The 21,407-nt window shown below is 39.4% G+C and overlaps 2 protein-coding genes across 2 annotated transcripts; both read left to right on the top strand.

Annotated features, from left to right (window-relative positions):
- Positions 1-2,356: 2,356 nt before the first annotated feature.
- synpo2la (synaptopodin 2-like a) lies at positions 2,357-10,908 on the top strand. Its single transcript, XM_063491839.1, has 4 exons — positions 2,357-2,474; positions 5,694-5,845; positions 6,079-6,791; positions 8,279-10,908. The coding sequence occupies exons 1-4, from the start codon at positions 2,373-2,375 to the stop codon at positions 10,906-10,908; spliced, it is 3,597 nt and encodes a 1,198-aa protein (XP_063347909.1). The 5' UTR covers positions 2,357-2,372.
- A 7,481-nt stretch (positions 10,909-18,389) lies between these two features.
- myoz1a (myozenin 1a) lies at positions 18,390-21,269 on the top strand. Its single transcript, XM_063491447.1, has 5 exons — positions 18,390-18,474; positions 18,759-18,946; positions 19,655-19,925; positions 20,789-20,954; positions 21,035-21,269. Exons 1-5 carry the CDS (start codon positions 18,390-18,392, stop codon positions 21,267-21,269), a joined length of 945 nt encoding a protein of 314 aa, XP_063347517.1.
- Positions 21,270-21,407: the final 138 nt, after the last annotated feature.

The following is a 21,407-nucleotide window of genomic DNA, read 5'->3' as shown; positions in this document are numbered from 1 at the left end:
TTTTTGTATTCGAACATTTCTCACTGCTCTGTGAGAGTGTCTGGAAATGGTCTGAGTTCCCAGACAGTCAGAGATCCTTCAAGTTTTTCCCAACATTATTACCAATATTAGTGTTTGGATTCATATGGATTGGAGAATTTGCATTCTCCAGAAAGATGGTATTAGAAATGTCTCTGTAACATCTAAAATTACATAATGATATTGGCTTTTTTTTTTAACCTCAAAAGAGACAGAAATTACCATTAAAACTGTGAAATTATGTAAAAACTCAGGGACGCTAAGAGCAAGCCTTTTTTTAACCACTAGGGGGAGCAATTACCACAACTACTCTTTCCAACTGTTGGTTCAGAGGTCCCACTAATACCACACTTTACCAGTGTTGTAATGCATCAAATAAAAATAATAAAATACGGTGTATCAGTTTTGTTCAGTACCTTCTTTAACTGTGGTATTCTATTAGATCTGACATTGGCTCTAGGAAGACAGTGTGACATTTTTTTCTCAGTGGCTGACCCAGGACTGATCCTGGTTACTATCCTGAGGTCTGGAAACAGCTGCAGAGCAAGGCTGCCAAAGGGAGCAACTATCATCGGTAACCTCCCACCACATTGATAATAGCAGTGTTGGCTTTCTTGCAACAGGATCATTCACCCTCCATCAACAGGTTTAAAAGGTCTGTCAGTGCCCCAAAGGACAATACAACATAATTTAAACAAGTTTACATGCACTGAACTTCTTTTAATGCAATCTATTTTAACTGGATGAAGTTTAAGATCAAATCATTAAAATGACATGAAATTAAGAAAAGATACAAACAAAGCAAAAAAAAAAAAAGGACCAATTTTACTCTGGATCATCCTTAACTTAAAATCAAACCTTTTGTCATTGTTTCATCTTGTGACTCGTGTTCAGTGTTCAAAAAAAACACTATGAAGACATCTGTTGCTTTAGGCCACACTTAAAGTATTAATAATTACTAGACATACCACCAATGCTTAAAAAGCATAAGAACTGCATATAAACATTACATAGCCAAATCTGGTAAAAAGCACTTGCTCACTTTGCCTAAGAATTTAAAAAGCTTCCCCCCGAGTAGAGTTATGTTTCTACAATTGACTTGATTCAGGATTTTCTGAGTGCCACTTATGGCACTTTGTGACAGCAGCGTTTAGCACAAAGCATCACTGTGCACTAAGGTACAGCTTCTCAGACATCCAGTCTCTTAGCTTGGTTTGTGTGTGAAATGTCTCTGTTCAGACTATCTGCAGCAGCCAACATATCCAAGAGTTTGGCTGTGTGTATGAATGTGGCATCCAGTTGTGACCGATCGATGTGCATAAAGGTAAACATGCAGTGGGATGCACGTCTGCCTGCAAAGAGAGGCGTTATATTACCTCTAATTTAATTAACAACAAACTGTTCCAAAAATCCTTTAGCAAAACAACTTTTTCATTTTATTTTTTAAGCAATTATGTGATCATGGGATACTTCTGTATGTGCCATTCAGTTAATAATGTGAATGCTTGTGGATAAACTTTGGTCAAATCTCAGTGTAGCAATGCAGATTCTTCATCCAGAGCATTAGTATTTCTTCCAAAGACTCTATGATGACAGCCTTGCATGTTTCCAGAGGATCTGGCAGAGTGCATGCACTAATGACTGACAGCACCACAATCTCCACTTACTGTCCACATGGATAATGTTTCTCAACAGAAAAAAAATGTATTTAAAGTAATTAATCATAAGTGGTGTCTTCACTCATGGCAAAGCTGCCGCGAGATGGGAGAGTGACGCTGCTAAAGGTTACTACCGACCTCAAATGCCAGATATGAAACACTGGCATTTGGATGTTCTGAATGGTAACTTTGCATTGATCTGAAGAGGAGCAGGCAAGGCATTGAAGGTGGTGGTGCCGTCCAATTTCAAAAATAGGACAGCACCCAGTGGCACAGGTCTGAGTGACAGGACAAGTGTTGAGCTGGACCCTCCCCTCCCTCATTTGGGGCAGGCATTCCTCTGTGTAAGCAGACACAGACCCCCTCCCATCATATTTCTCTCTCCTTCTCCCTCTCTTTTTCCTTTGGCGATGGTAGTTGGCTCACACGGAGTATGGGTGGGCACACAGAAGTGTGTGTGTGTGCGTGTGTGTGCTTGCATGTTTGTGTGTTCAGGTGTGAGTGCGAGCTCAGAGGGAAGTCAGCACCCGGACAGTGTGCTAGACGAAGAGCAGGCCAGAGCTCTCCGATGGGGCCCTGACTAGGGCCAAAGCACTGAGGGGGGTCCTCAGATGAATGATTAAAAACCTTAGAAGAAAAGAAAATAACTACAAAAAAGAAGAAAAGATAAAAAAAGAAGATCCAGAGAGAAGAACAATGGTTGCAGAGGAAGTGATAATTACATTGTCTGGTGGAGCGCCATGGGGGTTTCGTCTCCAGGGAGGCGTGGAACATCAGAAACCACTCCAGGTAGCGAAGGTAAGGCGAGTCACTCAGCATGTTGGACAGAAGCCAGCATTTCACAGTTTGCTAAGACAACAGTGAAAAGAACAAAACAGTGTTAAAGTCAATAGCGTCACCAAGCAGAAGGGAAACAGCAACAGAGTTTTATTGTGTAGAGCTGTGAACAAAGCTTAAAGGAACATTGGCAGTGTTCAATGTTGGTTTGGGGCCTGAATATGAGTCATCATCTTGTTTGAGTACTTTTTTTATGTAGAGTTGTACTGATGATTGATTGGGTGAACTTTAAACTTCAAGTACAGATAGGTGGGAATGCTAGGCCACCCTGTTGCATATCTTCCTCTGACTGCTTTGCCTGTTAAGCTCAGCATTATAGCAAATGATAGTAACCCAGAAATCAAGTAACATTTGCAGAAAATATTTTTTTCTGTTGCTGGCCACAGTGCGCCCTACACCTCTGAACAACATCATAATTTCACTCAAGAAATGCTTCAATTAACCTGGCCACACCCGATAATCTTGAAGGATACATTCAGTTATTTTTTTATTGTAAAGTAAAATTACAAGAGTGAAAAACATACAAGTAAGCAAAATGTAGTGACCTCTGGTTATTTCTTGATATCAGTGTGGTGTAGGCCATATTAAAGCCACAATGATATTTATAATGTTAAAAAAAAAATCTTTATTACATTTTTGAGAATTGCAGACTAGTTAAATATTCATATTTCCTTGAGTCCACTGAAGGTAAAGGAAATATTTAACCTTAGAATTCTCACATGGAGTCACTCAGCTCATTTTACTCTCCAAAAGCAAATTCTTCATGGGCAACAATTTGGTACCAACACTTGGCAGAAATGAAGCAGTCCAAATTTCAGTCTTGATCTCCATTTAGGATTTCAGAATGTGGCATGATATGAGATGGGGAACATATACTGGATAAAAGGATTAATTTGGCTCCCAAGTATATAAAAAATAGCACCTCTGATATAAGCTTCTCTTTTTATTTTCTGACTTAATATGTACATTTGCTTGTATTGAACACATTATATTGCACACACTTTATGAATGTATATTAGCATAATATGAAAAATAGATTCATCCACACATACTTTCCATAATTGTTGACTGAGCAGAAGTACTTTTGAAGGTGGCTATTTATAGCTGAGAAGCATCAGGTCTCTAGGTCAGCCAAGGTGTATGTTTCAGCTCAGTATTTAAAAATTAGCCTCATACACTATTTCTGAACATGCACTAATCGTCTTGATGCTAATCGTCACTTCCTTGTAGGTTCACATCAAAAAGAATTACTAATCGTTTAACATCTGTCACTCCAGATTGTTGCTGTTCTGACATCACATATGGCGTGGTGTTAATTCAAATGAAGCTTCCCCCCCCCCCCCTCTTTTTAAAAATGATCTCCATATTACAAAATACAGGAATCTATCTGCGTGGCACAGTAGGTCAGGGAAATTGTATTATATCCTGTTTTTTCCACATTTCCCCAAAATTTCAAATGTTAGTATAGCCAGTTCTTCTGTGCAATGAATCTTGCATCCTTATTTGTATAATGCACTGATATATACCTGTACTGTAACTCATTGTCTTCCACAGTTGAGTTCATATATAATATTTGCACTGGCAAAATAATTATCCTTTGGAAAATGTTACTGGCTTAGATTGTCTAAGTAAACTTTTAATATTTTTTCACGAGTGATTCTACGTTGTTGAGTTATGAAGAGTAATATGTAGACAAGCTGGCCTCGGGACACCAAGTCACCTTTACGAAGGTGGACAGCTGGTTCTGTCTGATCATCTAAAACAATGTGCTCCTTCACCCCTGAGAGGAGGAAGCTGTAATCTTGTCAGGTTGCACACTATATCATCCCAAACAGGTGGAGCAGTGTGTGGCTGCACTGAAAAGAGCTGGTGTGTCAGTCCTGGGTCTGTGCCGTTGAGACAGCATGTGCATGCTTCTATGTTTATTTATATGACTTTAAGTGTATTTTTGTACTTCCCCATGTGGTGAATGTGTGCACGCATGTAAGGCTATTATAAATGTTATGATTTGTGGCCACAAAGTGACTGCGTGAATGAATAAGTAAGTAAGCACGGACCATTTTGAAAGGCTTAGCTAAATGGGGACATGGGATTTAATTACAGACAAACTAGAATAGCTGGAAAGAAAACTAGTTAAGGTAACCAAAGCAATGCTTCTCTATCTACTAATTCTAATATTAAAAATTTCTTTCATATATGCCTTCGTAGAGTGTAATTAAGACTGCACTCTTAGCTTAAAAAATAGGAACATCTTCAGGCCTCTGTTTTAGATTTACTATGTGACATGTCGACATAGCTTACACAGACCTGAGGCAGTTTAGAGTGGGCAAAACGCCATGGTCCTGACAGACCTTGGGCACAAATAGCAAAGCACCAAATGAAGATGGCTTCTGGCTGGCATTTCCTTGTTAAAGTGTGTATGAGAGCTCCACTCGAGCTGTAATATGTGGCATATGTCTGCAGCAAGATCGAGCTGTCAGTGCAAAATCTGGTCTCTGTCTTTGTCAGTCATTATCACAAACCAATCCAAGACAGCAGCATAGCTCTGTTGTTTTTTTAATTTTCTAATCAAAAGTGTTACAAAAGCTGGTCTTTCCCTGATCATTCTCTGGGAAAATATTATCACAACTCTGTACTATACAACTTGTACAGCCCTTCAAAGTAAGGTGGCAGGGCTGAGACTTGGCCTCGAATTATGTTTAGTTTGATAAAATCCTGGAACAATAAAAAGTAAATATGACATCATTCGGCAGGATATGAACAGTTGCACACTCTAAATATTTAAAAGCTATTTCACAGTAAAGGTATTTTGTTTTGGTAGCATGTAATCGCTATTAATTTAAAACAGAGAAAGGAGGTTTACTTCCCTTTACTAAGTAAGGTTTACTGAGGAAGTCTATTCTCATTCTTTTATTATTAAAAACTTCTGCTTGCAAGGCCTTTATACCTGATTTAAGACATAAAATTTTATTGTACATGTACAATGACAATAAAGGGCTATTCTATTCTATTCTATTCTATTCTATTCTATTCTAAATAGTCCTGGATGTCTCTTCTTGTAGGTTATCAGGGACTTGTACCAAATGACAGAAACAATATTTCTTCATGCAAGGAGTCAAAAACTCAGATTTTCAGTTATTTTTAGTATTTCAGCTTTTAACTTGTTTTGCCTATATGCAGGTGCGCAAACGCAGCAAGGCATGCAGGGCTGGGTTGCGGGAGGCTGATGAGCTGGTCTCCATCAATGAGCAGCCATGTGCAACGCTCTCCCATGCCCAGGCCATGAACCTCATCGACAGTTCCCCTGGGATATTACACATCCGGGTCAAAAGGTCAGAAGAACAAGAGAAAGTAAACTCTTCCAAATCTTAAAGCATCAGCAGCTCATTGTAATGGATAAAGAAAAGTGTAAAATGCACTGACTTGATACTTGCTGCCCTGCATTTAAAATGAATTAAAAAACAAGAAGACAGCATATACTAAATATAAAAAATTAAGTTATGATATCACATTCAAAGGTACTCATTGACATTAATACTATTTTAACCTTTGCACTTGTTTTCAGGGCGCCTGTTGGTTTTCAGTCTGTGGTGCTTGTGACCCGAGCCCCATCTCCCCGAATAGACAAAGAGTACCGTGCTGCTCTGCGAGCTATGTCACCAAATCACCCTCACCATGCACCTGTCCGTGAAGTCCATCGTAGCCGCTCCACCCTAACCAGCGGCTTGACATCGCCACCTGGGAGCGAGGCTTACTATGGCGAGACTGATAGTGATGCAGATGTGGCAGGCTACGAGAGACAACGCAGGCAGAAACGCCGAAGCCCCAGCAACTCCAACCCTGGGAAACCCACAGGACGAACCTCTCCTGAGGGTGGGGAGACATCAGAAATGAGTGGCTATGACAGCGCTCCAGATGCACATGTTTACCCCCGTTTATTGGATGGTGGAGAGGGAAATGGAGGAGGAGGTCTGCCAGGGGTGGCTAGAAGGGAAGTGATTTACCAACCTCCTGGTCCCGGAATGTGGTCTTCCCAGACATCGACAGAGACTTCCTCTATCATATCCTCAGCAGATGACCAAGGGCCACGGGATGCAGGGCAAGAGGAGGATAGTGGCTTTTTAGAGCCTGCCAATGTGCCACTGGTATCCCCTGAGAGGGCAAAGGAGGCTCTGATGCTTGGCTCCCGTAACCAGCTCGTGCCCATGGTGGGTCCTGTGAATAAACCCATCGATGATGAGCTTACAACAACCTACATGGAAAAGGCCAAGCAAGCCAGTAAGTACACCTGGAGAAGGGATCAACTTGTGCCTCACATGTAAAAGTTAAATAAATATCCTATTATGATTTGGGGGAGTTTATGATTATGATACAAATGATCCAAAAATTACAAATCAAACAAATACGCTCATCTATCGCCTTACCTTTTTCTAAACAGTGCGTCAAGAGAGGTCAGTTATTGATTTAACACAGCGCTTTAGGGAGCTAAAACAGATCAGTTTTTGAACTACAGTATTTATCTATATACGGTACCTGTTTATAATCATCCTAGAGTCACCAGCCGAGTTTTAAAGCTGGTCATTAGCTATTTAAATCCATTGATACTCTGGAAACATCACTGATACCAAAATTAATTGTACCAATACTGTTGGAATAGTGTGATATGAAGCTTAATCAAGCTTAATCAAAATGTGACTAATGTGACCAGTGTGATTTGTTTAATATGACAATTAGCAAAACTAGCCACACATAAGTGTTTTTTGAGGTTTGTAGCTCAAAGTGGGTGAGTGTCAAATCTGTTAAACAGGGCATAGTCATATAGTTTACCGTATTTTCCTCCAGTTATGTAAAAACCCCAGCAATCAACCTAGGAGCCCAGAAAACCAGCAGCAACTGCTTTTTGATATCAGGTGGCAAACCGAGGATAATATCCCTTGCTGCTCTCATCCCCTTTACTCTTTTCTTACTTTTTCTTTCTTACTGTATATTGAAAGAACAATAATATGTGATTTGTTCTGTAATACTCAATATGATGTACTTTGGTTCTTATTAAAATTGCAAATGCATTTTTATGCTTTTCAAAATGCATCAATTAAAATGATGTGCTTACATTAACCTTGACTTAATAGTTTCACAATCTTTGAAGAAAGGTTAAAAAAATGCGATAGTGATGAAAGCACAGAAAATGATTAAGCATTTTTTCCTAAAATTTGTCATTCTGTCTATCATCCTTAATTGATTCTTGGAATTCCTCCTTGCCATCACTGACATTCTAATGTCCTACTTAAGAACCATGTCCTAAACAAATTAAAATTCCGCTTCATGTGGCATTTATACCAGGGTAATAGAATTAGGTTGCCTATGATAATGTTTAATACCATAACAAGTTAAAGGATATGTTATGTATGCCTTTTGAAGTTCTCCTTCCAGTCACCTATGACATCAAAGTTTCCATTAGCCTGCAAATACTTTCATTAAAGTTAGATGTCAGAGTACATGACCCTAATAATGTGCAAATTTATCCTTCACCTTAGCTAATGTGATAAGCTCAAAGCTTCTGTGGAACTTTCCTGGAAGTGCTACTGTGGCAAGTTAAGAGATGGATGCCTGTTGGACAAGCAGACAGGACAGGTTTAGAAGCTTATGTCAGAGTTCATTCTTTCAAAGGCTAAATCTTTTCCTTTTGAAATTCTGACCCTAAGATTTACTTTACATTATGCCACTGCATAACAACTTCTAATAGTTTTGACTTTCATATCCTGCAGAACTGAACCGAGGGGATACACAGCAAGACAAACAAGTAAAGGAAGCCAAAAGCAAGTGTAGAACAATCGCCTCTCTTCTGACAGATGCTCCTAATCCTCACTCAAAAGGTGTGTTAATGTTCAAGAAGAGAAGGCAGCGCTCCAAGAAGTACACACTCACTAGCTTTGGTAGTGTTGATGAGGACAGGTGTCAGGACTCACAAGAGGAGGATGGGGTACTTCCTGGCAGTGAATCTGAGTTTGATGAGGAAGGTTTTTCATCACTTCCTGACCCGACTTGGGACAGTGACTATCTGGATATGCTGGAAAAGAGGGCAACAGCAGGTACTGAAGGTCGTGGGGATGGAGCAGAGGATGCTCCGAGTCCAGGTTTGAGTGACACTGTGGGCAAGGGTGCCCAGTTATTTGAGCAACAGAGAAAAAGGGTCGCTGAGCATGCCAAGAAGGCAGAAGCAGCAAAACCTCAAGTACCTCCACAATCCCAAGTCCATGAGGAACCTCAGATACTCCAGATGTTTCAGTCACAACAAGAAGTAGAGCCACAAGTACAAACAAACTTACAACCTCAGCACATAACACTACCTGGACCTATATCCACACAACCAATGCTATCACAAGCCCCAGGTCCAGTTTCTGTTGCATCCCGTGGAATGACTAATGGAGACCTATCCTACTCTGCAGTCAGCAGAGCTAGCATGGAGGAGTCATCTCCACCAGTGGCACCCAAACCAGCTACTGCCTCAGTTACCATTCTGACCAGTCCTGGTCAACCAGCCGAAACACCATTGCCAGAACTACCTGTGAGTAATGTTCTCAACAGAACAGCACGTCCTTTTACCCCTGGCTTTATCAGCATTCGGGCTGCAACTGCCCCTGTGACGTTCCGGCCACCTGTCACAAAGACAACCCAGCGTCCTGCCTCAACAGCTGTTGTCCCGCCACCATTTTCCACTACATCTGAACTAGACATTAACAATACAGCAGGAACTTCACAGCTATCCCCTGGTACTTCATCAGTGATCTTGCCACAATCTTCCATACTTCAAAGTTCCTTGGTCTCAAAGCCAGAAGCTCCTGTTACCTATCACCCTCCATCCCTTTCTATTTGTGTGCAGTCAACACCACCAATTACTACTGTTCAGCAGGCTCCATTTCCAACTGTTACTCCAGCCTCTGTTCCATCAGTACCACCAGCACCACAGGTACCAGTGATTCTAGCCCCTGGTCCACCTACATTTCCTGTCTCAGCTGACCAAGTTATCCCAGTGTCTCCACTTCAAACACCAGTTGCTCAGCTACCACTGCAATCTTCAATTGCACCTTTGTCTAAAGTGTCAGTGGTCTCCCAGCCTGAAACTGTAGCTCCAACCCCAGTTCCTGGTCCAACAGGTCGCACAGGAATCTTGCTTGAGGCTCGAAGGCGTAGTGGGAAACCCAAACCAATGTTCAATGTGCCAGATGTTAAAAAGAAATCCCCCAATCCTGAACTGTTGTCTATGGTGCAGAATCTGGATGACAGATCCAGCCGACACAACTATGGCCAACCACCCAACGAGAATATCTATGATGATTCTGAGGAAATTAGAAGCGATGAGGCTGGCATAGGAAAGGTGCCTCCTCCAGTGGCACCCAAGCCACGAGTTGTTCATGAAGCTCCACAGATTCTCCAAGCAGGAGGTAAGGGGGCCCAACTGTTTGCCAAAAGGCAGAGCCGTATGGGTATGTATGTAGTGGACACTCCACCTGAGACTACTTACCAGAAGGAAGGGGCAATGCACAGTGCAGCACAACCCCTTGGTTCCTCCCTCAATCCTTCACTTCCTTCTCAATGGAAATACTCCCCAAATGTCCGTGCACCACCCCCAATTGGGTACAACCCACTTTTGGCCCCATCTATCCCTACTGGGCCTCAGAGAGAAACAAACAAGCCAGACAACAGGGGTAGAGGAAGCTCTCCAAGAGAGGGCATCAAAGCACTGGATTTCATGAGAAGGCAACCCTATCAGCTCAATTCTGCCATGTTTAACTATGGGGGCAGCGCTGCTAATCTAGCCGCTATGCCTTCTTACCAAGCCCAGCAGCGTGACTACATACCCCCAATGGTGGGAAGCTCCTTGACCTCACCAAGGCAGATCCCCATCAAAACAGCCCGTGTCTATGAGGTCAAGCGATTCTCCACACCTACACCTATGTCCGGTCCATCTCTCGCTCCTAAAGTCCTTGCACCACGCTCAGCCACTTCCCTTGGAGAACGTTTGACTCACTCTGGCATGACCTCCCCACCTCCTGAAACCTTCACTCCAACTGCAGTCTCTGCCTTGACAACAGCACCAGACAGTATACCAACTCCAGCTGCACCTCTGTCCCAACCAACTGGACCACCCAACCTTCCAAAATTTTCTGCCACTCCCATTCCAAACCCAGTGCCCCCTGCAGTCCCAACACCTTATGCTCCAGTGTCATATACCACTGGGCTCCAGTCAGCCAAACAGTTCCAGAGTGCTCCTGAGCTCAGCATCCTTGCCTCTCTTCCTCCACTCAAGTCCAACCCAGTACAGGCACCTAAACCACGATTTGTGGCCACCAAGGGAGGTGTTCAGCCCCGTGTCTGGAGGCCAGGGGCAATCTGAGGGCAATGAAGCAGTCAGTACCGTGCTTGGACATCTTCATATTCATGAAAAGGCTAATTAATCATGGACAGAAATATATCTGACAATTTTGTTAATTGGTTGATAGAAAAAACATGGAGTTAAAGATGTTTTATGCTTTGGGAAACTGATGGGCAAAGATCAGGACTCAGCTGCAAAAATTAACTGATGAAGTAACATAAAATGGCAATTGAGTATGAAATTGAAATATAAAAAACAGGTGAGTTAAGTTAAATGAGAACAAAAGATCCTTTCTTTTTTTTTTTGCTCAAAATGCTGCTTATCACATTTATTTTGCTGCTAACAGATTAAACGAGTCACACTAGTTTTAAACTATATTGCCATACACTGTATAGCCCACCATATGCCTGTCCTGGGGGAGGTTTGTGTAAGGCTTCTGGAGATCTCTTCTACTAATTTAGCGGAAAACCCATCTAAACAGAGCCTGTACTGAATTATTCTTTGAAACTTGAAATGTCTGAAAAGTGAACAATGAATGAACGAATGCCATTATGAGCAAAGCTCAAACCACTAAAAATATATGTTGTGTGAAGTAGACTGGAGTAGGTGGATCTTATAACATGTAATTCACAGTACTCGCCCTATTCAGTCTTGTACACTCTTTTTTTTCTGGGTGTTTAAATGATGCATGGCTGTTTTTTAAACACCTCAGCTCACTAGGGTCTATAAGTGAAGGCAAAGTTTGCTCTTGCAACGAGTCAGATACCTCCACTCACTATAACTAGAGAGAAATGCTATCTTTTTAGCCCAGGTCACATACAACACGTGCCTGGGCTGTCACTGAATGAACACTTGTTACTGGATATCACTGCTTCTATTTACCACCTAGACACACCAGTCTCCTTAGAATCGGCGTGCACTTTGCAACTATATGTAAATTCGTAACTTTTATTAAACAAATAACACAGATGAAGAAATGTGTATTTTGTTTTGTAAAGTTGTAATTTATTCAGAGGGAATGCAGGGGGAAGTAGATAGACAGAGAAGCACTGGCCCTTCTGAAAGGGTTCATGAAAAGAGAGTGGCTGTGGAACGAGGACATATTTAGGAATAATGGGGTCACAGTTCTGGTGTTGCCATTTCACTGAAGTGGTCACAATCAAAGTCAGACTTCTGTCTGTTAGTTTGATACCTCACAGCCTCTAGAAATTTAATTAGAATGACCAGGAAAGTTTGAGCCATGAAGTTTGTTGGACAGAAGCACAGAGGTTTAGCTGTTGTGTTCTAAATAACAATGGGTGCTGTTAAAAAGTAAGGAGAAATATGTTTGATGAATATGTGCTTCCAAAGACTGAATATGTTAAAGGAACAAGTAAGAAACACAGAAAGACTGTTGTGTTATATTTGTGGTACTAGATTTTTTTTTGATTTTTTACTCTTTTTAAAATACAGCTTCTCTCCAAGCTTGTTCTTGTTTTCATTATGTCATTAGAAAACTAGATCTTAGATATAGATATGCTGAGGTGTACAGTGTGAGTTTCTGAAAGTACATGAATTAAATAATGAGTGTGAAAAATGTTTGTTATTAATGCTGAGTAGAAGTTTATACTGACAGATGACAAGATATTTTTAGAGGAATAAAATTAGACTTCAAGGCTCTCCAGCTGTCTGACATGTCTGATTTTATACTGCCCTCTGTTGGTTAGTCTTTTAATGTATGACAAAAAGCATGCAAAAATGCAACTTGTAACTGAGCAATGAAGTAAATGTAACTGTATAGTAGTTTAAACATTAAAAAAGGATTAAAAGATAAAAATAATTACCAGTGCAGAGTTTTTTTTTAAACTTCAGACTAATTTTATAAATTACATAGGTTTGTAGCTTGTTAATAAAAATAGTAACTCAGATAATATAATAGAATATGAATTAGATTTTCACATAAGGAACCTATTGGGTCATTCTATGAAAAAATCAGTGAGTGTGTCTAACTTGATTAGAATCAGCTGATTTTTGTTTGTACAACAACTTTATCACATTTAATAAAGCCATGAAAAATTCTACCTTCAATGAATATTTTGTGAGTTCTTAAAGTATAGATAAAGATCAAAATTCTAACATTGGAGCTGGCCACATTAAATTTTCAGGGCTGGAAAATACATTTATGTATTGTTAAAAATTGTAGGTAGATCAAATGCACAACCACTACAAATGTCACAATTTAAACTTAAAGTGTAATTTCTTTTCTTTTTTTTTTCTATAAACAGCTCTGAGCATCTATATTATGGGATATATCCTAGAGTACCAAAACTCCATCAATTTAATGTGACAGACTAACAGACACGCTGAAACCTTAGATGTTTCATCCTATATTTCACAGGAGGAAACTTCAAAAACTACAGTATGGGGTAAACTTTTAAGTATCATATCATCATATTGGAGAGATACCTGGTCAGTACAATTTATAGCATCCAAAATGTCCTTTTTTGTATTTTCTAATGGTTTTTTTCTCATTTTAAACACAAATGTTGAAGCGGTTGTTTCAGATTGAGTTAGCTTCTTTTTGACATATTTCTTAGTGCTAAATTGTAAAGATTCAGTGTTTATTAGTTCTGCAGTTCCAATAGGCTGAGTCATCTTCTTGACAAATCTTTGTCTTACTTTCTTACTTTTCAGTAAAGACTGTAGGAGTGAGCTAAATCAGGACATTATATATATAAAATGGGCGGGGGTGGTTTGGTGTTTAAAAAAAAAAGTATTACTATTTTCACTTTTTTTCTGTTAGTAAGATTAAAAATTAATACTCAAAAAGTTCATTATCATTGGAAACTTGTTGTTTAATGCCATCTATTCATTTCCCAACCCACAGAATGTGTGATTCTATATCTGGAACTCAAAATGTATATTCATGTATACATTTTGAATATAATGTAATGTAATAATGTTATAAGGTTGTACTGTGTGTCAGTGTATTTTTCTTTCTTTCTTTCTTTTTTTTTTTTTTGCCTACATGAACACTTGCCACTAAGTGGTGCTGTGGGGCTTCAGTGTACACTGACAGTGCATTAAAAATGGCCAAGCCCCAGACTCACATGGGAGGCTATATATAGAGCTGCTAATATCCAAACATAATACCCTTTATTTATAAAGAAAATGAATTGTTGCCAGGTCCCTACTGTAATTAAGAGTTGCTTCTTAATTTACCTACTTAAAAAAAGATACATTAAAAAAGGGGCCTATGGAAAGTTTCTATTTCAAGATGTGCAGAAAACATCCTGTGGAGTGTTTTCCATGGGATGTACTAGTAATAAAAGATCTGCAGCATATCTTAGTGCTTTCCATTTAATACTTCGTTGAATTGTCATTTGAATTGATCAGAAAAGGGACATGGATATTTCTACATTTCATATGAAATAATGAAATGTATGCAGAGGTATGTATAAAAATAAAACACAAATTTTAAACAGTGTCACCATTGTTATTTAAATATAAGACCTCAGTTGGTTCGAAGAAAGACTGAAAACATGTCACTTGTTACAAGCACTTCTCTGCAGTGATCATTTTGATAAAAATATATAATTTTCTTTAGATTTCGGAGGCCAGAGATGAGTCAAAAATTTATGAGAAATCAAGACTTTGTGAAGAAGAGCCTGAACACCCTTTTTGAAATAAAGCTGACCTGGGTAATATTTAAGGAAGTTAACCCTAAGAGATAAAGGAAACTAACAATATTGGGCATTTGTATTGATGTCAAAAACCCAATGTCTGATGGCTTTCCTACATTTCAGAATCGTGCATCATAAAATATCTTAGAATATATAAAGTAAAATAAGATACATCTTACTTGGAATTGAAGTTTAACTTAAGAACAATGTTGCACATAGCATATAGATCAATTGTACTTGAATACAGTTAAACATCCAAACAGAGCCACAAAGTTACCAGTTGCATTTTCTACTTTGATTGTGTGCTCAAGAACACTAGAACAATACAAAGTTAACTGACTTTCAGAGAAAGTTACTGCAGATTTAGTTAGTGCTTCAGAGTCAAAGTTTTCTAGATCAAATTAAGCACATAAAATCTGACATTCACTCAGGACCTCTGGGATTATTTTGCCAACTAACAATCATGTTTTTCATAAATGTATATGAATTGTAACAGTAATATTTAAAAATGACACATTCATATTGTGTCAATTTGTACATATGATACCTGTATATACCTGTATATTTACCTTTTTAAAATTTGCACAAAAAAGAAAAAAATACACACTAAGGAGAGTTATAGAGTTACATACATGTTTATACAGTCATATGAAAAAGAAAGGTATCACAGGACTGTATAGTCCTGTGAAAAATTAAGTACTCTTTTACTGCTAGCATAGGAATTAAGGGGTAAGTAGCAGCCAGGTGCTAATAATCAAACACTCATTATGGATTGAATGCTTCAATCCAGCAAAACAGTTTGCTGGATTGAAGCATTCAGTTGCGTTGGCACAATGTCACAAGCTTCCCAGTAGTGGATATCCCAGCAAATTTAATTCCAAGGTCAAACCATGCAATGCTCAGAGATATTACGGGGATTTAGGTTTGATTTTGCAGCCACAAGATCTAGACACCTTGCAATTACAGAGTCCACCACCTCTTTTTACAAAAGCATTCTATAGTCAGATGTGAGGCCATCTGCCTGGCAGTTCAAGCATGTCATGAAACAGGATAAGCACAGCAGCAAATCTACTATGGAAAAGCTGAAAAACAAAAGAAAAGAGTGCTGAAATGACCCAGTCAAAGGCCAAACCTCAACTCAACTGAAATACTATGGTGAGATCTTGAGAGGGCTATGCATAAATGAATGCCCACAAACCTCAATGAACTGAAGCAGTGTTGTAAAGAAGAGTGGACCAGAATTCTTCCACAACAATGTAAGAGACTAATAAAGTTAGATAGAAAAAAATTGCTTTAAAGTTATTGGTGCTAAAGGTGGTTCTACAAGCTACTGAATGTACTTAGTTTTTCACAGGATTGCATAGACCCCTGTGAAAACTTTTCACATGATCATATACCTGTATTGCATGCTATTATCATCACTATAATAATGTAGAAAAAATCTAATAATGTTAGACCCTCACCTAAAGGATAACTCTGTTGTTATGACAACGTAAGTACATATATTTACTGAAGACTTTTTAAGCCCTGGGAAAAGTTGTGATGTCAAAAGCAGGTTGTGTATTTGTGTATTCAAAAATTTGTGTTTTCTTTAAAATGGAAGATATACAGTTACCAGTAAGGATAATAGGGACATATCTTTGGTAGTTTTGGGTTTTGGGGTTTGCACTCCACCACATTCAGATGGTTTGCACAAAATGTTTTAAATATCTGTCACCTCATTGTCTGCATGTCCATCACATTCAGTAGTTCAGGGAAACTGAAAAGTCTTTCTGTGTACCCTAAACACACCCCAGAGTCCTCTGAGGTTATATTATAGTTGGGTTCTGTCCCCCTCACTCTTTGCTACTAAATATAGGCTTCTGAGCCATCTGTGAGAATGATTTTGTTCCCTTAATATCACCATCAGCAGTTTCAGCTGGCCAACAGAGACTTCTCCCCTGACTTTAATGCCCCCCTGCCCCCTCCTCAATCCCTATTCATACACCCAACCTCAACCTCCTCCTCCCGTCTTGATACGAACACCAACAGCCCCAACCCCCTGAAAGAGCTGCCATCTGAGTGTTGGTTGGGTTTTGCACTTCCCGGGACCTGGGTCCAGGCGAACGTAGGGTCAGAGGCACTGAGGGATTTGTAAACTTGTGATCGAGATCACCAACATTGGCCCCTCTGTCTCCTCTTCACTGTCTGGTATTTATAGGTCTGTCTTTCTTGCCAGGACAACAACAAAAACTCGGTGAGTGGATCTACATCCCACAAATCACTGTGTCCATTTGTTCTACCAATCAACTGACAGCTGATAACTGGGAGGATTTCAGTTTTGCATAGTGCAAAAACCGTGAGAGGGATTTAACATGCAATGTGGTCCCACTCATATTTCTGCAGCTGATCTTAAGGAGAAACTAATGCAAGACCTCAAAAGTTCAATAAATGAAAATGATCAGTTAGCAGTTTAATTTTATGACAAATAATTAATTGCAGATGCAACATAGCTATAAAAGTTCCTTTGCAGTTTTTAAAATTATCAAAGGAGTGGTTAAATGTGCTGATCATCTCACTCGGTGGGTGTTGCATATGTTTTATATGGCGCTGCCAAACCCTGAGAGGGGTTGGTAAATCTGAGAACAGACTTGTCTGAGCCTTTAATTATTTAAGGGAATTAAAAGACAGTGTTGAAAATCCTCCTCGTTAACATCCATTAACTAAACCAGTTTGTACACCTGTTTTGAGAGATGGCCAAATATATAGTCAGAATTGTTTTGTGGAGGTGTGTGTTCTTAAGGGTTATGTTGAGCCCATTTGATAGCTGAATGACGCCATTCCATGTCGCTAAAATGTCTTGGCTGGAAATGGCTTTTAAAAATAGCTTCAGTGGGTTGAGTTACAGCCAGTAGATGTGATGTGATGTTTTGCCACTTGACTGGGCCTTAAAGAAACTGGTGAGCGCTGAAAGTGTTGATATCTGTTCAGAAAGACAAAAAAACTATGTAACGCACGCATATAATTACATGTAAACCAGATGCATGTCTTTCACAATGGATAGCTTGGCCTATGAGATAGAGGGAAGTTTTCCCACCTTTATGTTTCCATGCAAGAGACTGCGATAAAATATTATGAATAATTCCATCATTTTTAATAAGCCCGAGGCTTCTGTCTCAACCATAACATGGTTCTGTTTACATTGGCACAGACTGTGTACAGATCTTGTGTCTCCAAACAAAACTGAAACACATATTGAGCTATACGTTTCCTTCGAGGCAGACATCTGTTTCACTAGAGAATGTAAGAAATCTGAGGGCACTGACATCCCGTTTGAACTTGAAAAATGAGGAGGGCCCTTGCTGTCAGTCTGTCTGATACATTCAGGTCCCGGGGATTCACTTTCAGGCGTGGTGGTAAAGTGTTGATGGTTGAGAGTTATTTTGTGACTATGGTGCAAATCAATGGTAACACTGAAGCAACAACACCTCTTTCAGTGCAATTAAAGCTTTACAGTCAAATTATGATTTATGAATTCCCTTGAATATGGATGTGTAGTGTGAAATAGAAAACTACAACTGAAGGTATCAATTACTTTCTTTTATTTGGTTTCTATTTTGTTAATTTATGTTTTTTTCATACTAAACCTCTTAAAGTTTTCTATGTTATTTATCTAGACTTAATCCCTTTAAGGAGCTTTTTTTTCTGGAGAAGTTTTGATATTACTTAACATTAATTAACTTTTGAGTCTTGAACATAAGGGTTTCATTGCTTAAGTATGTGTTCAGGTTAATATCATCACTTGTTCTACATTTTTCTAACCAAAGGTAATGTTCTGTGTTCTCCCCTGGCCCTCAAGTCATGCCTCTGGGTACACCTGCTCCCCTAACCAAGCGGAAAAAGCCCTCCAAGATCATAACTGACCTATCACATATCCCTCAGGATGGTAAGGCTTACAAAAAATGACGTGAATGACTATGACTATGAAACCAAATTACCACTGCTCAGTAGAGCTCTTTCATATAAACACAGTACACAGAAATACACGGTGGTAAAACAAAAAAGGGGTACAAATATTAGAGAACTAGCTGCTTATTTGCAGTACAATTAAGTCAATCTACTTTACTAATAAAGGATACCATTCTTTAATGAAACAATGTTTATGAGTTAGCACTACTTTCAACCTCATTTACCAATGTTAGGACCATTGTTTGGCTCTCACTTACGCAGAATATGAGTCAGAGCCAGAGGCATCGGAGTTTGACCTGGGAACAAAGATCAGAACTCCTAAAGACATCATGCTGGAGGAGCTTTCCCTGCTGAAGAACCGAGGATCCAAGATGTTCAAGATGAGACAGCAGAGAGTGGAGAAATTCATCTATGAGAACAACCCTGACATCTTCAGTAGTGAGTCCATGGTGAGAACCTAGTTCATAAACAAAACAAAGTCTTGTTTGTCACTGCAATGCAAATTTATTGACACTAGGTTGATAATCCAAGCAAATTTGAAATAGCTTTGAATCTCATGCAGAAAGGTAACACCTGAAGAACTTTATCCTTACCTTTACAATTTTGCTTTTGTTGATATAAATATTTGAAAGAAACCTAGTACCAGCATGCAGATGGTGATTATTTAAATGTAAAGTCACCTGGGCTTTAATTATAATCATACTGATCAATTTTAACAGTGATATAAGAGTCTTTTTTTGGTCTTGAAGCAGATATAGACCACACAATCATAATTCTAACTTAACCATAATGGTCAAGTCCTGATCATTATTACACAGTAAATACAAATCAAAGCATTGTATGGTGTATGATTGATTATAATGGCGATACTTTGCTCTATATGGGGTGGCTGAAGCTCTGGAGGTAGAGCAGGTCATCTGCTAATCGCAAGGTTGGTGGTTTGATCCCTGGCTGCTCCCACTTTGCATACCAAATATCCTTGAGCAGAACACTAACCCCAAGCTGCATGAATGTGTGTGAATGTTAGATTTATGTTAGCATTTATGCATAGACAAAAATGGTTGTGTGAATGAGGCAAGTTGTATAAACAGCTTTGAGTGCTCAGGTAGAGTAGAAAAGCGCTATATAACAACCAGTCCATTTACCCTTTCTTTCAGGACAACCTGCAGAAGTTTGTTCCCTCCCTGGGAGGTCAAGTGGGAGGTCAAATAATAAACCTCGGTGGGCATTTTGTTAGCAAGGAGTCTGGACGTCTGAATTTTGTAGGGCTACAAACAGGAGGAGGAGCCCCTGTGCCTCCCCCAAAGCCTGGAAGCAAAGGAGCAGGAGGAACGGGAGGTGCAAGTGGAGCAGGAAGTGCAGGAGGAGTTGGTGTGGGCGAGAAAGGTGGAAAAGGAGAAGGTAGTAGTGAGTGGTCTCCACTAAAAGGTTTGTCTAATTTCTTTTTCTTTTGGCCATTTGTAGTGCAATTCTGGTTTATGTACAGAAGGCCATTTCTCCAAAAATTATTTAAAATGCATTAACAAAGTGTGTTTCATCTTGAGAAATACATCTAGAAGGACAACTTTATAAATTAATACAAAATAACAGTGTACACAATATATATATATATTTGAATATTTGTATTTGCTCTCTTGCTAAAAGTACTAAAACCACCATGACCAGCTGGTTAGTTAGCTAAGCTTGGCTTAAAGTCTGGAGAAAACTGATAATGAGCAACTCTAAACCTCATTATTTGATATGAGGTACTTTGTGTGTTTAATCTATACACAAGCCATAGTGCAAAAAACCCAAACAGGTTCCAGTATGAGGTTATCAAGAAAGCACTGCAGGAAGTCGCAGTTTCTGGCACATTGCAGTTCAACAATAGCCTAGGGCCAGTTAAAAAAGTATGCTGGACAAGCTGAATGGCCAGCTGCTGGTCTTTTTGGGCTAGTAATGGTTTTTTCATTGAATGGATTCACCTTTGAAGCAAACAGTCAGTATTTTGATATTAAAATACAAATAAATATCCTTTATTGAGCCACATGTTCTGGTAGTTTTATAAGTGAAAAAAAATTTATCTTTTTAGCTGCTCCTACCCCTCACATTGTTGCATAAAACAACAGCACAACTAAATTTAGAAAAAGCTAAAATAAAAGCTGTCTGTCTGCAGATAAATTGGTGGTTTATTTTGCCGCAATCTTTCAATTTCTAGCAGCAATACATGCATAAGAGGGGCATTTCAATCATGCCACAACCTTTATTTTTAAGTTTTAGTTACCAGCACATGTGGATGACTTTCTTTACAGGAGGTGGAAAACATGACGGTACTAAGAAGCAAATTCATGTGAAAACCTACGTGTCTCCATGGGAGAAGGCCATGAAGGGTGATGAAGGTCTGTTAGCCACTCTAAAAACCAATATGCCACATCCCAATGCCAAAAAGGACTTACCCCAGTACAAGTGTTTCAACAGGTAGTTCCCTTGAGGTCTGATATGTAGAAGATTTGTGAAGAAAAAGGAGCTTTAATTAACCTTTCACCTTGCTTTGACAGGAGTGCCATGCCCTACGGCGGTTTTGAAAAGGCCAATCAGTTTCTGAAATTTCAGCTGCCAGAAGCTGAGGCAACCAAAGAAGAGCCTGAACCTGCAGTGGTGTACCATCATGACATTAGCTGCCGGCCTTCATTCAATCGCACTCCTATTGGCTGGGTGGGCAGCAGTGAGCCCAGCAGCATTCACATGGAGACGGATGCTGTGCCCTTCGATGGAGAGACCGACGAGCTGTGAAAGCATATTAATACTGATTACTATGCACATACTCACACACAAGAGTAACTGCATGCATACACCATAGCATGCAGACACAATAGTTGAGCTTACAATTAACTATTACACTGATGAATTTGAATCTCCCAGTGTGGACAG

This window comes from Pelmatolapia mariae, linkage group LG13, assembly GCF_036321145.2.
Source record: "Pelmatolapia mariae isolate MD_Pm_ZW linkage group LG13, Pm_UMD_F_2, whole genome shotgun sequence".
Classification (NCBI taxonomy): domain Eukaryota; kingdom Metazoa; phylum Chordata; class Actinopteri; order Cichliformes; family Cichlidae; genus Pelmatolapia; species Pelmatolapia mariae.
This window is presented reverse-complemented; position numbering and strand designations above follow the sequence as displayed.

What these genes read in the sequence shown, in the direction of transcription:
- myoz1a (XM_063491447.1), top strand. Translation starts at nt 18,390, where the DNA reads ATGCCTCTGGGTACACCTGCTCCCCTAACCAAGCGGAAAAAGCCCTCC. An exon ending in TGAGTGGTCTCCACTAAAAG is followed by an intron (nt 19,926 to 20,788) that starts GTTTGTCTAATT and finishes CTTTCTTTACAG; the next exon opens with GAGGTGGAAAACATGACGGT. An exon ending in CAGTACAAGTGTTTCAACAG is followed by an intron (nt 20,955 to 21,034) that starts GTAGTTCCCTTG and finishes TTGCTTTGACAG; the next exon opens with GAGTGCCATGCCCTACGGCG.
- synpo2la (XM_063491839.1), top strand. Translation starts at nt 2,373, where the DNA reads ATGGTTGCAGAGGAAGTGATAATTACATTGTCTGGTGGAGCGCCATGG. An exon ending in AACCACTCCAGGTAGCGAAG is followed by an intron (nt 2,475 to 5,693) that starts GTAAGGCGAGTC and finishes GCCTATATGCAG; the next exon opens with GTGCGCAAACGCAGCAAGGC. An exon ending in GGAAAAGGCCAAGCAAGCCA is followed by an intron (nt 6,792 to 8,278) that starts GTAAGTACACCT and finishes CATATCCTGCAG; the next exon opens with AACTGAACCGAGGGGATACA.